General features: G+C 38.4%; 1 protein-coding gene across 1 annotated transcript in view; it reads left to right on the top strand.

Moving 5' to 3' along the window:
• The window catches only part of LOC149820931 (proteasome assembly chaperone), a 35,823-nt gene extending 20,333 nt beyond the window's left edge, over window positions 1–15,490 (top strand). Inside the window, exons 3-6 of the mRNA XM_089982978.1 lie at window positions 12,801–12,869; window positions 13,035–13,110; window positions 13,188–13,252; window positions 14,933–15,490. Coding sequence (XP_089839104.1) covers window positions 12,801–12,869; window positions 13,035–13,110; window positions 13,188–13,252; window positions 14,933–15,013 — 291 coding nt within the window. The 3' untranslated portion in view covers window positions 15,014–15,490. The remainder of the gene's footprint in view (window positions 1–12,800; window positions 12,870–13,034; window positions 13,111–13,187; window positions 13,253–14,932) is intronic.
• Window positions 15,491–16,990: the final 1,500 nt, after the last annotated feature.

The raw sequence follows: 16,990 nt of genomic DNA, 5'->3' as shown, positions 1-16,990 counted from the left end.
TCAATTGTTGTAATTAGACATATTTTATATATATAAAAGATGATACATATACATATATGGTATATATGTATAAGTATCCTCCTATTTATATATATAAAATATATATTTTCCTTTTGTTTAGCCGTAGGGGTATTTTAGTCTTTTCCTCTGTTTTACGCACATTCACTTTATGAATGTGATTGTAATTTATTTTATTTTTCTTTTTCTTTTATTTTTTATTTCTTTTTTCTCAAGTACCAAAAGGTACCTTGGGGGGCCCACTCAAATAGACGTTGGGTCCCTTCCAACGGTCACATTTGTGATCGTTGGAGGGGCTCCAACGTCTATGAGTGGAGCCCCTCCAAGGCTCCTTTTTGTTGTTATAAATAGGGGCTCTCCCCTTTGTATTACTTACTTCTTGAGGGAGCTTATGCTCCATTGTAATGGGGTTTTTACCCCTTCTCCATTATTCTTCAATGATATGCAACTTATGACTTTATGTCATATTTTTCCCTTTTTATGGGTTTTATGTGTTAGCACATTATGTGCTTATGTTGTTTCCCTTTAATGGGTATATTTGCACTTCACGTGCATAGATATGGGTTCATTATTGAACCCAATGTATTTCAAGTCACTTTCTAACAAGAAGGTCCCCAAATATTCGAATGCACTAATTCAAAAGGTCTCTTAGAGACAACAGTTCTATTAGAAAACATAATGGATTTCATCTTTTCAAAGATATAATCTTTGCAAACTAAATCTTTTTCATTATAATTTTTTTTCCCAAAAGGAAGAAGATACATCTTTTAGTAGCTTAGGTGTCCAAGTCTTTTATGCCAAGTTTCAATATCCTTATCTTGGACATAATTACAAAAGGAATTTGAAGAAAGATTTAGATAATTCATGAAGTAGAGATCTCTTCACCCATGGCCTTGCCCAATCTGCTTCCCGGACCGAAGATCCGATACAGAGTAACCCTTAGATGAGAATGAATTCTGGTGGGATCAGGACTGATTCATTCAAATGACCCAAAGGATCTTGACGGCAGATAAAAGGAATGACTTGTTTATTTCATGTGAGGAAATTGGTATTTGTAAGTTTTTCAGACACAAGCCTTTTTATTAAACTTGCAGAAAGACTAGAAGATAAAGAATAAGAGTCTATTATAGAAAACTTTAGAGAAATCAAGGATTTAAGGAAGAAAGCAACACATTTATACCCAAATAAGCTGCTGAAAATTAATGAACTAAGAATATATGAAGATTGTTAATATTCAGCGATGAACTGGTCTGCACATTTTTTTTTGCAGATCAGATACAGTTACAAAACTGAAATCGATTCAGCTGTTGGGGTCGATTTTTGAAGAAGTTTGGAAGAAATGAGATTAAATAAGGAAATAGGGAGAGATATCCACGTGAATTTAAGGTTTCACGTGAAAATTGATTTAGCAACAAAAGAGGATACAAAAATCAATATGTAGGGTAAAAGAAGACCCAAAATGAGAGAAAAGGAAATATTTTTAGGGTAAATGAAAATCCAAAACAAGAAAGGAGAATTTTAAGAACAAAAATTAATATTTAAGGTTTTAGGAGAGAATATCAAGAGAAATAAGAGAAAGAAAGATAGAACAGAGAAAAGAAGCAGCCAAGCCTTTTGTTAAAAGTTGTAATCTCGTAGACAATCTCATATGTTAAAACCCCATCATATGTAATCTTTTTCCAGTTTAGTTAGAATAGTATAGCTAGTTAATAGGTAGTTTAGTTTTTTTTTAGTTATTTACTTTTTGAACTAATTTGAGCTTTTGCTTTTTGACCAAGTAAAAAAGCAGAAGCCAAATAAGACAAACTTGAACTTATGCTTTTTGACTAAGTCAAAAAGCATAATTCAAGAAAGAGTCACGGCTCTATTAGAGTCGTTGGAGAGTCCAACGACTCTCTCTAAACCACATTAACACTTGTATAAATATGGGGCAACACCATATGCTTTTGTATTCTTTTTGGATGTGGGTTTTCCCCACTTGAACGAAGTATTTTCTTTTTTCCTCTTAGTGTATATACTCTTTTGAGTATTCTTTGTGAGTATATTGAATGAACTCTTGTGTTCATTAAGAGATCCTTTGTGAGCTCGCTTTTGTAGTTTCCATTTGAGGCTCTATTTCCTTTCATGGTATCAGAGCGAGGCTGAAGCAAATTCTTTCAGTGCATTGGGAATTGTGCCACACAAGTTTCTTGCAAAAAGGTGTTTTTCCTTGAAGTGGTGATCGTGTGGAGGCATAAAAAGCTTGAAGAAATATTTATACTCACCATTCGTGGTAGAGTATCCTTCTATTTTTCTCTTCTCTTTCCTCTCTTACCTCTTTTCCTAAATATTGTAAAATAGATGACAATGATAATGTCACCATCAAGCCCATCAAACTAAATGATTCCAACTATGTCACATGAGCTTCTATTATGAAGCATCTTATATGGGGGAAAGGTTTGTGGGGATTAGTAGATGGAATCGATGAGGAACTTACTCTAATTCTTACAAAAGATTAAGGGGAAAGAGAAATACCTCTCACAGAATTTGAAAAAGTTAAGGCCATATCTACTTATGAGAAAAGGTGCAAAGAATGGCGTATGGGACATGCCAAAATCATGTCTTGGCTTATCTCAAGTGTTGATATAAAGAGATTCTCAAGTTTAGCAAAATTTGAGCATGCAAATGAAGCATGAGACTATCTTAAGAGAATGTATTCTCTTAAGGATATTGCACGTGTGTGCAATCTTCAAATTAAAGTAAGAAACATGGTTCAAGGAGACGAACATTAGGGAGTATTATAATGGCTTGTTGGAGTTGTGGGAAGAATTAGCTCTTCTTGAACCAAAATGGCATTGTCCACAAGATATTGAACTCCGCCAAAACCAAATCAATGCGGAACACATTTTATTAGTGGATTAAGATTGGAATTTGAATCCACTAAGTCTATTCTTCTCCATAGTGGAAAAATACCTTCAATTGAAGATACAATAGAGGAATTGAGTATGGAAGAGAATAAACCAGGGTTACCGGAAGCGCCTAGCTAAAAGGGGAAGCGCGCTTCGGAAGCGCGAAACGTCGCGCTTCCGAACCGTGGGGGGAAGCGTTCCCCTTTTTTGGGAAGCGCGTTTCCCTTTAATGGGTGACACACTTCCCTTTAATGGGAAGCACGCTTCCCATCACGCTTCCCCCTCGCTTCTTTGTTTTTTTCATTTTTTTGTATTTTTTATTTTTTATTTTTATTTTTATTTTTTTCGCTTCCCCCTCGTTTTCGAGACGCTTCCTAGGTCTCTTCCGAGACGCTTCCTAGGTCGCTTCCGAGACACTTCCCGAATCGCTCCTAAGTCGTCCCACGCTTCCCCGCTTCCTAAAATTTTGAAAGTGCCTCGCTTCCCGCTCCCGCTTCCCGTATCGCTTCCCGCTCCCGCTTCCTCAACTAGCAACCATGGAATAAACTAAAAAGTAGAATTGCTAAAGGCGATGACGACTCGGTTCTAGCCGTCTCGAAACCTGGAAACTTTGTCAGGACTTACAAACCTCCCAACTATGGAAGATGAAATGATGATTTTGAGAAAAAGAAAATCATTTGGTACTATTGTCGTGAACTTGGACATGTGAAAACTCACTGTTCAAAATTAAAGAGGCCTTATGAAAAAAACATTGCCTCCGTCGGACCACCACAAGAATCTAGCGAAACATCCATTGGAAGTATGCCTCTCGCTCAATTGGTGGAAGCACTTGGACCTTTACTCAAGAGAGCATCTTCATCTACAACAGCCGCAGTCTCCTCCATGAGCACCTTCGATCAAGGTAAAACTCTATGGCTTCTTGATTTAGGCGCTTCTTTTCACATGACTCCAAATGTTGAAATATTATCCGAATGTTATAACTTAAATTGATCCAATGTTTTTACTGTCGATGAAACATCACTAGAAATTGAAGCAATAGGGAATTTTGAAAAAGTTTCTCAAAACTTAAAAGGATTTCATATTCCACAAATTAGATATATTCTCAAATTAAATCTCAATCTCTTGTCTGTTTCTCAACTATCTAACATTGGATATAATGTTTCCTTCTCCTCTTGTGGTTGTCGAGTGCAGGATCACCAGTCAGGGAAGTTGATTGGGGAAGACCATAGAGAAGGAGGCTTATACTACATGGAATTTTTGAAAATTCTCAAGAATACATTTTGTTGTAATGTTCAGAAAATGAACTTGAATATATGGCATAGGAGACTTGGTCATCCTAGCATATCCAAGCTTCATCTGTTTTCAAATATGGATTTTTTTTGTAAATCTGAAACATTTAATTGTGAAGAATGTATTTTGGGAAAAATCAAGAGGTTACCTTTTCAAGGACGATTTTTTGTTTCATCTCGGCCTTTTGAGTTAGTGCATTCAGATGTATGGGGTCCTGCACCAGTTATGTTTGAAGGGTTTTTTTCGTATTATGTCATTTTTGTAGATAATTTTAAAAGGCATACTTGGATTTAGTTTCTTAAAAATAAATCCGAAGTATTTTTTCACTTTCAAATATTTCATAAGTTAGTTTAAGAATCAATTTAAGAATGATATCTCTATCTTTCGCACTAATTCAGGGGGAGAGTTTTTGTCAAAAGAATTTAGCGATTATTTTAATCTACATGGTATTTTACATCAAAAGTCATGTCCATATACTCCACAACAAAATGGTTTAGCAGAACGAAAACATAGACACATTATAGAAATAACAAGAACTCTGCTCATTACTCATCAAGTTCCTAAAAATTTTTGGGCCGAAGCTACGCTAACCGCAATATATCTCATTAATAGAATGCCATCATCTTTGTTAAAAAATGTATCACCTGTTGAAAAACTTTTCAAACAAATTCCAGATTATTTGTGTAAAACCCGTGGAAAAAAAAATTGTGTGTCGTGTCGGACACGTCACGTGTCTGACCCGTATTGGTCACTTCGCGTGTCCGACACACTAGACCCGGTGTGCCGGACACGGGCTGGATCCGGACCACTCGATCGGATCCAGATCGGATCCGAGAGAGAGAGATCGGGTCCAGGTCGGATCGGGTCCGAACCAGACTCGGTCTCTTGAACCTTTGCCTGAGCCTTTAAAAGGCTCTGGCGAGGTTGTGCGAGGTGCAACCTCGCCTCTCTCTCTCTCTCTCTCTCTCTCTCTCTTTGGCTCCCTCTCCTTCTCGCCATCCGCCTCCGTCCGTCGCCTCTGTCCCCGACCACCGGCGGCTTCCAGGTACGCATCTCCCTCCCTCGTCTTCCTGTTTTTTGGCAAAGGGGGAACAAACCCCCCCTCTGCCTGCGGCTCCGGCACGGGGCGTGCCCCCCCTTACCTTGGGGTTTTCCGACAAGGGAAGGGGGCAGCCCCCCCTTTCCCTCTGTTTGGTGGCAAGGGGACGGTGTCCCTTTGCCTCGTATGTTTTCTGGCAGGGGGGAAGGGCCCCCTGCCCCTTTTTCTTTCTCCGGCAGGGGGGACATATTAGAATATGGATCAGATATGGATCCAGTAGGAGATCCATATGGATCGTGTATACTCTAATGTAATTTGTTTTACTAACACAGGACAATTTTGTCCATGTAAAAATACTCTAACCTTATTTATCTTAATGAAGTATTAGTGCAGCTACACAGAAAAGTAAAGGCTGCCGATTTCACCAAAGAAGTCTCTCTCTCTCTCTCTTCTCGGTTTCTACATCAAAACACGCCAGTTTTGACAGGACGGGGCCCCCACTGCCCTTCGTGGTTTTTCAGCAGGGGGTCGAATGCCCCCCTACCCTGTTGTTTTGTCAGCAGGGGGCAAGGCCCCTGCCTCTTTTTGTTTTTCGGCAGGGGGTCCCCCCCCCTTGCCTTGTGTTTTCCGACAAGGGGGTGCCCCCCTCCCCCCTTGCCTCGCTTGTTTTTCTGGCAGGGGGGTGGCCCCCCTGCCTTGTGTTTCTCCAACAGGGGGTGGCACCCCTTGCCTCATTTTGTTTTCAGGCAGGGGGTGGCCCCCCTATGCCTCATTTTGTTTTAGGCAGGGGGTGGCCCCCCTATGCCTCATTTTGTTTTAGGCAGGGGGTGGCCCCCTTGCATTCTGTTTTTCCGGCAAGGGGGTGTACCCCCTACTTTGCTGGGTCTCCAGCAGGGGGGGGAGGGCATGACCCCCCTACCTTAAGGTTTTTTCGGTAGGGGGGCAAGCCCCCTACCTCGATCAGTTTGGCAGAGGGCAAGCCCTCCCTGCCTCGATCGGTTTCGGCAGGGGGAGGCCCATGCCCCGTTGGGTTCTAGGGGGGGGGGGGGCAGCCCCCCTGCCCGGTTGGTGTTCAGCAGGGGACAGGGCACGGCCCTGCCCTGTCTACTTTCGGCAGGGGGCAACAACGCCCCCCTCCCCCTGCTTGGTTTGTGTTCGGCAGGGGACAGGGCCCCTGCCCTGTCTGCTCTTGGCTGGGGGAAGGCCCCCTTGCCCTGTTTGCTTTTCGGCAAGGGGCAAGCCCCTGCTTTATTCGCGTTCTCGTTTTGACTTGGGCGCCCTCGGCGGCCTAATGAGGTTATCTTTATACCGTGTGGCGTATTAACAAAATGGTTTTGCAGGTTGCACCACAGAGTCTTCTCGTGCTTCGCGACTCGAGTCGATGATCACTTACGCTCGCAAGCGTACTGATCCGCGCACCCCTTCTAGGTAGGGGTTTGCATAAAAAGGACTGAAACAATGAACTGTTGAAAAGTAAAGGACTTGACAAAGAAATTAAGACATTTATATATATATTTATTATATATATATAAATATATACGTCTTTACTTCTAGGACGCGGTTTTGCGATCCTGGTCCTCTTCCCTTTCTGCACTTTACTTTTCGTTGCTGTCGTGCTATATGTGCCAAGGCTTTCCTTTTCGTACCTTCCTTTCTTGTCTTTTACTTCTAGGACGCGGTTTCGCATTCCTGGTCCTTTGTTTTCGCTCTTTCCTTTCCAGTCTTTTAGTTTCCTTCTGCCCCGCGCTTTGCGCCCTGACAATTATTTGCGTATGCTTGCCTATCTACTTCCAGGACGCAATTTCGTGATCCTGGTCCTTGTTTAGTGTACTTTCTGTCTATTTATTTTCTTAGCCCCGCGCTTTGCGCCCTAGCAATTATTATACGTATATTTACTTACGCCTTTACCTCCAAGACGCGGTTTCGTGTTCTTGGTCCTTCGCTTTCTTGCTTATATTTTATTTAGCCCCGCACTTTGCGTCAAGGCTTCGTTCGAGCACATGTCTTTACATCCAGGACGCGGTTTCGCGATCCTGGTCCTTGTTGATTTTACTTGTTATTGTCTCTGCTATTTTCTTGCTATTTTCTTTATATATATATTGCAAATGTCACTCTTCTTGCGCAGAAGTATCAAACCACTGCCACGATTGTCGGGTTTCGACAACAGAGCTTAGTTAGCGTAAGAGCGCGAGTATCAACGTTTTAACTCCACCGTGAGTTACGAAATGAGATACTGGTTTTCCCTAACTCGAGAAAAGAGCCTCGTTGCACGTAGGACTGTTAATACCTGAGTCTTGGGCAAATGATTGGGTTTTGGTACTATTGCAGCGCTAATATGATTCGCACGGTGCAATGATTACCACGAGGTAGATAAGATCTCAATCGTGCAAGGGCATTGGTTTCAAGATAAACATAAATGGCCTCACATGCGCCTTCACAGGCAAGTTGCTCGTTTGAGTCTAATGGACCAGAGCATGAAGAATGCGGCGGCAGTTAAGAAACCCCTGTCGTGCTCGATTCGACCTAGGTTCGCCATGAGAGAGGACGAAGGGTACCAACTCCGATGGACATGCCATTAATGGTTATATACGGGCAAAAGACTCGGCTTCCTCAGTCATCGGAGGTTAGGGAAAAGGGGCTACAATAGATAGCGTAACACTTCTGCAGAAGTTGGATGCATCCCTATTGGGCCTTTGGGGGCTTGCTCTCTCGACCATCGGTCGTTCCCTTAGGATAGGATTCAGTCAGTCAACCGAGGTATCTTAAAATACATAGCATAATAAACCCTCGGATTGGTCTCGATTGTTTCGGCTCGTGTGCCCGATTAACAAGTGATAACTAAATTAAACATGCTCATCCTTCAGCTATTGTTTTTGCGTACTTGTGGTATCACGTGCTAGCATACTTGTGAGTTTCTTGTGCATCATATTGTGTCTTCTCACTGTTGATCTTGAAGTATGCTTTGCTGCTTTAATTGTTAGTTGTTCTTTGTTTTGCACTCCTACTGGTACTGACCCATTTTATGGGCAGGTGACGAGTAGCGGCGGCATACAGTCAATGGTGCATGCGATGTGGCTCGAGGCTGTACTCTTTCTTCTAGATTTCTGGCCATCGTTGCAGGATTTCGAGTTTTGGGTTTTTGCTTTAATAGGAGCTGGGCCTCCTGTTTTTCATTGTACAGTAACATTTTAAAATTAAGGATTTAGCACTCTTTTCAGCTTTCTACTATCTTCCGTTGTTGTCACTTTTGGTTTGTCGAGCTAACGTTTTTGGGATTTGACAAACTTGATTCTTAAAATAGAAAGATACTTTTGAAAGGCTTTCAAAAAGGCAGAGTTCAAGTTTTAAGAGAATTCTTTCAAAGAAACTTTACTCTTCAAGTTGAGAAATTTTGAGGCGTTACAATTCGCGATTAAGAATATTTGGTTGTAAATGTTTTGTTTTCTCCAACAAAAATGACAAGCTTTTCCCTCGGGCCTTTCCTTTTGCATTCCTTGGTTGTGCAAGCAATCAGAAAGGCTATATATGCCTTGATCTCAGAACTAGGAAGTTATATGTTTCATGAAATGTCACTTTTCTTGAAAATGAAACTTTCTTTGAAACTAAAAACCCTAGAGAGGTTGATGAATACTCCTTGTTAGACTTAGTTCCAGAAATTAATGAAGAAGAAGTTAATCAAGAAGATCAAAATAGTATAATCAACGTTGAAACATGTCATCCATATTGCATTCAATACTTTAGGCGTGAAAATCTAGAGCAACCTTATGCTCTAGAAAAATATATTAAAGCACAGGATCAAATAGAAACCAGAAAATCTTCTAGAGTGTCAAGAGTGCTTGAAAAATTTGTATCCTATGAATCTTTTTCACCAAAACATCAAGCATATATTGCCCTATTACACTCCTATATAGAACCTTCAAACTATAATTCAGTAAAAGAACATTCAGAATGGGTTGAAGCTATGACAACTGAGTTAAATGCCTTGGAAAAGGCAAACACGTGGACTATTCAAGATATTTCACCTGGGAAAAAGCCAATAGGATGTCGATGGGTATACAAAATTAAAACTAAGAGTGATGACACCCTTGAACGCTTTAAAGCTAGACTAGTCGCCAAAGGCTATTCTCAAGAATATGGAATAGACTACGAAAAAACCTTTGCATCAGTCGCTAGAATGACCACTGTAAGAACTCTAATAGCTCTTGCCTCCATAAAGAAATGACATCTTTCAAATGGATGTCAAGAATGCATTTCTCAATGGAGGTTTAGCAAAAGAAGTTATATGAAACCACCTCTTGGTGTAGTTCTCCAAGGAAACGGTCTTCGGTTACATAAAACCTTATATGGTCTTAAGCAAGCCCCTAAGGCTTGGTATGATAAATTCTTGATTTTGGCTTTTAATTCTGTCTTACTGACACAACACTGTTTATTAAGAAATCTAATGTAGGGATCATCATTCTTCTTCTCTATGTGGATGACATGATCATCACAGGAAGTGATAAATAAGGAGTTGACAATATCAAAAAAATTCTCAAAACAAACTTTGAAATGATTGATTTAGGTTTTTAAATTTTTTTTCTTGGTATTGAAGTAGTTTATTCTCCTAGAGGTTACTTACTAACTCAATCTAAATTTGCACTTGATATTATTGACAGGTCAGGAATCACAGATGACAAACATGTTGATACTCCTGAAGTTGTGAAGATCAAAATGAAAATTGATGACGGGGAGCTTCTTGAGAACCCAACACCTTATAGACAACTTGTTGGGGCATTGTCTTACCTATCCATCATAAGACCTGACATTGCACATGTTGTCCACACAGCAAGTCAATTTCAGCATGTACCCACTACTGTTCATATAAGAGCAGTATTGCAAATTATTAGATATCTTAAAACCTCTATTTGTAGATGACTTTTTTTGTCTGCTTCTTCTTCATTAGAGCTAATTGTTTATACTGATGTAGATTGGGGAGGTGATCCAAATGATCGATACTCAATTAATAGGCTTTGTATATTTTTAGGAGATTCATTGATCTCTTGGAGATGTAAGAAGCAACAAAAAATCTCTCTTTTATCAACCAAAGCCGAATACAGAGCCATGGCTACAACCACCATGAAAGTAGTCTGGTTGAGGCGACTGCTTCAAGATATGGGTATTGAGAGTACAAAAGCATCACGTCTATGTTGTGACAATAAAAGTTTCATTTACATTGCTAACAATCAGACATTTCACGAACGGACCAAGCATATCGAAATAGACTGTCACTACGTGCGTGAGGAATTTCTATATGGCACTATTGAGCTTTCATATGTCTCATAAGAATATCAACTGATAGACTTTTTTCTCAAACCTCTTGCTGCTCCACGGTTCCATTTTCTTTTGCATAAGCTTTTGATTGTTCAACTGTAAGTTTAAGGGGGAGTGTTAAAAGTTGTAATCTTATAGACAATCTCATATATTAAAACCCCATCATATGTAATCTTTTTTCAATTTAGTTACAATAGGATAGCTAGTTAATAGGTAGTTTAGTTTCTTTTTTAGTTCTTTACTTTTTGGACTAATTTGAGCTTATGCTTTTTGACAAAGTAAAAAAGCAAAAGCCAAATAAGACAAACTTGAACTTATGCTTTTTGACTAAGTCAAAAAGCATAATTCAAGAAAGAATCGTTGGACCTTCCAACGACTCTCTCTAAGCCACATTAACACTTGTATAAATATGGGGCAACACCCCATGCTTTTGTATTCTTTTTGGATGTGGGTTTTCCCCACTTGAATGAAGTATTTTCTTTTTTCCTCTGTGTATATACTCTTTTGAGTATTCTTTGTGAGTGTATTGAATGAACTCTTGTGTTCATTAAGAGATCCTTTGTGAGCTCGCTTTTGGAGTTTCCGTTTGAGGCTCTATTTCCTTTCAGATCTCACTTAGATAAACAATCCAGAATCAAACGCGCTTTGATACCATGTTAATCAAGCAACTCACAAGGATAAAAGGGACGAGCGGAAAAGAGGAGAAAGGGAGAGAGGCTGCAGTAACCCAAAACGTCAATCAACCTTGACGTATGGGATTCTTTTTCTTATTATAATGAATAGTAACTAATTTAGTTAAAATGCAACATTATCCCTAGCTCTAATGTACAACACAATATATGAATAGGGGTAAAGAAGGAATGTAAAATATAATACAAATAGCACTTTTCATGAAGGAACATAGATCTGGAACCAGTTATGAATCTGGATCTAGATCCATAACACATCACACCTCAATAAAAATGTGATCTTTTGAGTTATGAAATTTTAGCACATTGTGGGACGTTGATTTTTGGACCCCTTTAAAAACTTAATTGTCATAATCACATGATTCAAAACAAGTTTTCTACTAAACAAACCATGTAGATCACATTCATTACATTTGATCTACAAAACATTGATTTTTTTAAGGAAAGAGTGATTTCTACTCATTAGTTTCTTACCTTCATTAGTAACCTATATATATATATATATATATATATATATATATATATATATGGGGGAAAGTATTTAGTGCTCTCGTGGGTTAGGAAGCCCCTAGCCAGAACTCATAGTGGGAGGTTGTTTTGACCAAATGTAACCCCATGGATGTGTTCAGCATGGTTAAAATAATAGGAATCAACACTTGGATTGTATTTTTGGACATAAAGATTTGATTTTATAAGGGTTAAAATTTGGTATATTGTAGGCCATTGATTTTTCAACCCCTGCAATATCTTACATGCACGTTGGAATAAGATGATCCAAGCACCAATTTCTACTAACCTAAATATGTAGATCACATCTGGAGGATTAGATGTGCAAAAAATATTTAAAAATTAAAAATATTACAGTTTGTCACTAAGGAATTTCTTACCCATGATGATAGGGCACATATTAGACCAAGTCGCCATTATGTACAAATGAGTTTTTTTTTTCATTTTTTTTGGTTATTTTTTCATGAAACTAATCTTACAGACGTGATCTACATTGTTTGATTAGTGGGAATTGGCTCTTGGATTTCCCAATTACGACACATGGGCACAATTTTATTAGCCTTGAAAAATCAGTCTTACAATCTGCAATATTTTTTAGGGTCACAAAATCATGTTTTTTCGTCAAAGATACGATCCAAGAGCCAGTTCCTAACATTTGGACCATGCTGAATCTATCTATGAGGTCTGATTGGGTTGAGACAACCTGCACTTATGACTTCTAGCTCATTCTAATGGTCAGGTCGACATGACCAAATGTTGCCCCTATACATGTGATATTTGAATGGCCATTGCTAGGTGGCAGTTTAGAACATATTTAAAACATATGGAACATCAACCAGTCTTGGAGTGCTTAATCCTCAACAATGGATGTTTAAACGGTGCTTGTGTTTAAGAGTTGTGTAAAAGATTACACTGTCATTGTTTGTTTTTATCTCGAACACTTATAGATGCATTCTTTTTCTTTTGTTCTTTTATGTGTCTTCTTAATGCTGTTAGGACATCAGGTTCTGGCAATCTAAGATGTAGATTTTTCTAATTCAAATTGTTTTGAATGAGTAGATATATGTGTGGATTGGCTGCAATTCTTCCAAGTTTGGTCATTTATATGCAGCGGCACCCACTCGACCAGTAAGTCAGCTTAGCTTTTTTCTTTTGTTCATTTGGTAAACCATAACCTGCACTGGTGGGATGAAAAGAGTAGGGGACAATTTGAAAGCCATTATGTTCCTTTTGGTTCCTTATTTTTGTTGGATTCTGATATTGTTGTCCATGTTCATTGGTGATTTTATCCAGAACAATGTGGTGACCGTTTCTCCAATACTGGGTGGAGGAGCTGATAACACTGGTCTTAGTATTGCTCGTCGCCTAGGTAGATTCATAAGGATGTTGGCTTTTGTGGTTCTTTGTTTGCTCCATTTCATTCACTGTCCAAGCTTTTCCTTTCAGTGCTGAAGACAGGTCTCAATATAATGCTGGCTTGCAATATTCCCAAGAACTCCCCCATGATTGAGGTTCTCTCTCTCTCTCTCTCTCTATCTATCTATCTATCTATCTATCTATCTATCTATCTATATATATATATATATATATATATGAGTGAGGGAGACATGAAACATGCTAAATGAGTTTTTCGGGCTTCTTTCGTTTTATTTTAAATTCTGAGCATACAGATGTGATCTACATACTCGATTTTATAGGGATCATCTCTTGGAGCGTTCGATTCCGACGCATGGGTGAGTAAGGTAAAATTCAACGGTCCAAAATCTTTGTAAAATTTTGAGGCTCCAAATATCATTTTTTTCATTGAAAACACATGGTCCGGGCATTGATTTCTATTAAATCGACCATGCCGAACACATCTACTGGGTCGGAATCGTGAAAGAAGCATTGGAAAAGCCAAAAATCCCATTTAGCACGTTTCCCTCATATATATATATATATATATATATGTGTGTGTGTGTGTGTGTGTGTGTGTGTGTGTGTGTGTGCATACATACTAATTGTATTTCTCTGCAACTTACATTAGACACAAACTGGTTCACTAACTACTTGGAAAGTGCTGATTGGCTGCCTTGTCACCATAACTTTTATTGCCCCTAAGAGATTGTCAAATTCCATTGTGCTATCTTCCCTTATTTGGCACTGCCAATGTACTTCTGTAAATATGTGAAAAGTACTACCGCCCTTTTAAAAATGGATTCTTTTAATCATGGAAAACTGCAACTTGATAAATGTGATTATTCTTTATATAAAATTAAATAGGTAAGAGTTGGTTGTGCTAAGAATATGGTGCACAACCACAAATATTTTGATAATTTCAGGCTAGTTTATGAATTTGTTCATGTCTGCTACACTTTGTTCAGGCAATGAATCATATGCATATTAAGCGACTCTGGTGGTTTTCAGCAAACTGGCACCAGCTTGGTTGAACGCAATGGATGGCACTGTCTATTATGGATGATTCCATAAATTGGCATCTGGTTAAATGGATGTCCAAATGGCCTTGGTCACGCAGGGGGATGGCAGTTGGTTGAACTAGCCTTAAAATGGACTTATCCAGTGCATTCATCCAAAAGGACATTTTACTACCCATGCTTGGGCATGACAAAACTGGACCCAGCATCAGGGACACCATTTTCGACTCTGTGGCCAAAAATCAGTATGGTCGGCCAGGGACAAGTAGAGTTATTGGTTCTTCAATGCACCCAAGTGCATAGGGATACTATACATGCTAATGTATGGGATCAATACACTGGACAGTTGCTTTCCATGTCAAAATCACGTGGGTTTTTTACTGACCAAGGGGATGATTCAACTCAAAACACGTAGGCAAACTATCTTCTCAATGGTTACTGAACATAGTGGGTGGTTCTGTAATTGTTCAAATTCCTCCTCGACTGGCATTATTTTGGCAGCTTGAACTATCTTCGTCATTGCTATGTCAAACCTGCTGGTTATCCTGCAAGTCATTCTGGATCTCACTGAGGAAAAAGTATATTACCACATACTACATCATATAATCCTCACATCTGCCCTTCCTGTTAGAGTTTCCTTTGGCATTACAGTTATGCATGTGCAGTGTACAGGCATGTGCGTGTACATGTGCACACACATACATGCATATATGTGGTACTTCATGTTGGTGCAAAATATTGCAGCCCTTTTTGTTCATCATCATAAATTTTTTGCAGGCTGATGCAGAGAGATTGCTGGTACAGAAGCTCAAGAGCCTAGGCTATGTAAAGCCAAAATCTGAAGATTTTGCTAACTAATCCAGTTACATTGAGTTATCATCAACCTAACACTGCAGAGCACTGAAATGCTTCATGTTATGCTGTTGCCTAAGATATTTGTCGCCAGTTGTAGCTACTGAGAGCTGTGATAAATGACCTTGGTAATGGGGACCAAGCTTCTCGTCTCTTCAATAAATGATACCGTTTTTTATTATCGTTTAGAGAGCCAGCAGCATGAGGTTGCATAGCCAAAATTTTCAATTGGTGGTCGAGCCATATGGACCATCTGGACAGGCAAACCTGCTGGCTAAGGCTGCTTTAAATTCTTCAGGTTTGGTTAGTGCTGATTTACATGTTTCAACTTGACTTTTTGCTTTGGATTGGCAGCCGAGGCTAGATTGGCAAGTCGATGACTCCTATTAGAATGATTTTTAGTTCAAACAAAGATCTCATGAACAGATCTATGTAGCCAAGAAACAATAGGTTAAACGGCCATTTATGTGGCTTCATCTTTCATTGCTGTTATTACTTCTTAATTGTTATGTAACCATGAGAATTTAGAGCATGAAGAATTCTTTGGACTTTAAAAAAAAGGCGATTTTTTAATTTTTCTTGAGGTATGGTTTTAAAAGGGTTTATGGTTGTGATAGAATTGTATTTCGGTTGTTCAAACAATGATCTTATGTACGTACCAACTTAAAACTTTTGCTTGTGCAACTTCAACTTTTGTTATTAGTTTTACACATCCATATAAAATACGAGTGTGAAGTTTAATTGTTTTATAAGGATGCATGATTTTGAAATGTCTTAGAAGCATCATTATTCTGTGTTAAAGGGTTTATAATTGTGATGTCACCATTATTTTCAGTGGTATAATGGGAACATGAGCCAGATTTCAAACATTAAACGTTGAAGTTCACTTTCATGGTGATGTGACTTATGGTTGGATTAGAACTTGCTGTTTAAGACCATGGGTTATTGCTTTTTAGCGTGTGGCAATTGCAAATGGTGATATATTTACAGAAAATGACCGTAGTGTATGACAAAAGTGATGTGTTTCTCGAAAAACCATACATTTTTTAAAAATATGCTCGATGTCTAAAACCACAAATGTTTGGCATTAAAATGACCATTTGAACTTTCGTGTAAATGAATTTTATTTAGATATACAAATTTCTTCTCAAATGTGCTCAAGTATTGTATCCATGATCTGTGATAGACCTTGCTACTCATTTTTGACCCAAAAAATGAAAAGTTTTGGAAAAACACAGAAAAGAACAAAAAAAAAGATAAAAATACCTTTTCAAAGATACCTGATTCGTAGAAAAATGATGAATGAGTGTTGAGATACAATCTCGACATCATTCTTAAAACATGGGATGAACAAGTGTGATGATTATTTTATGTTATTTTTTGGTCACCTGCAGCAAGAATTCAGAAGAACAATAAAAAGAATATAAACAAATTGAGGTGTTGGCTTTTTCAACACCATCAATATCACCTTGATCTGATGAAAGACAAACTGTTCAGTTTATATATCATGTTTCTATTTCAGTTTTGAAACTCAGAAACGGGAATCATAAAGCGGTTTTCGGTTCTGACTTAAAACATAAAAGTTATATGCTCGTGTCTCAACTTTTCAACAACAATAAAAACACAAGTTTTTGACATCGAATTGGCAACATACAGATATAGAACAAACACTGTTATGTAAAAAATATTTAAATTTTCTCCTAAATATGTGATTTTCTTCCTAAATATGTGATTTTTTTACTAAATATGTGATTTTCTCTCATAAATATGTGATTTTTTCTTAAATATGCAATTTCTTACTAATATATGCCAAAATATTGCATCTAAGATCCGTGACAAACTTTTTTATTAATTTTTTACTCATAAAATTAAGGATTATGAAAAAACAAAGAAACTAGCACTACAAGAAAATAGGTCATTACCAACCATAAATATCGTGATGATAAATTATTGTTGTCAATAACAAATTAATTTCGACGACAT

Source organism: Nuphar pumila, chromosome 12 (genome assembly GCF_984573655.1).
Source record: "Nuphar pumila chromosome 12, dmNupPumi1.hap1.1, whole genome shotgun sequence".
In the NCBI taxonomy this organism is placed as follows: domain Eukaryota; kingdom Viridiplantae; phylum Streptophyta; class Magnoliopsida; order Nymphaeales; family Nymphaeaceae; genus Nuphar; species Nuphar pumila.
Note: the sequence above shows the minus strand (reverse complement) of the source record. Positions and strands in the feature narration are given on the sequence as shown.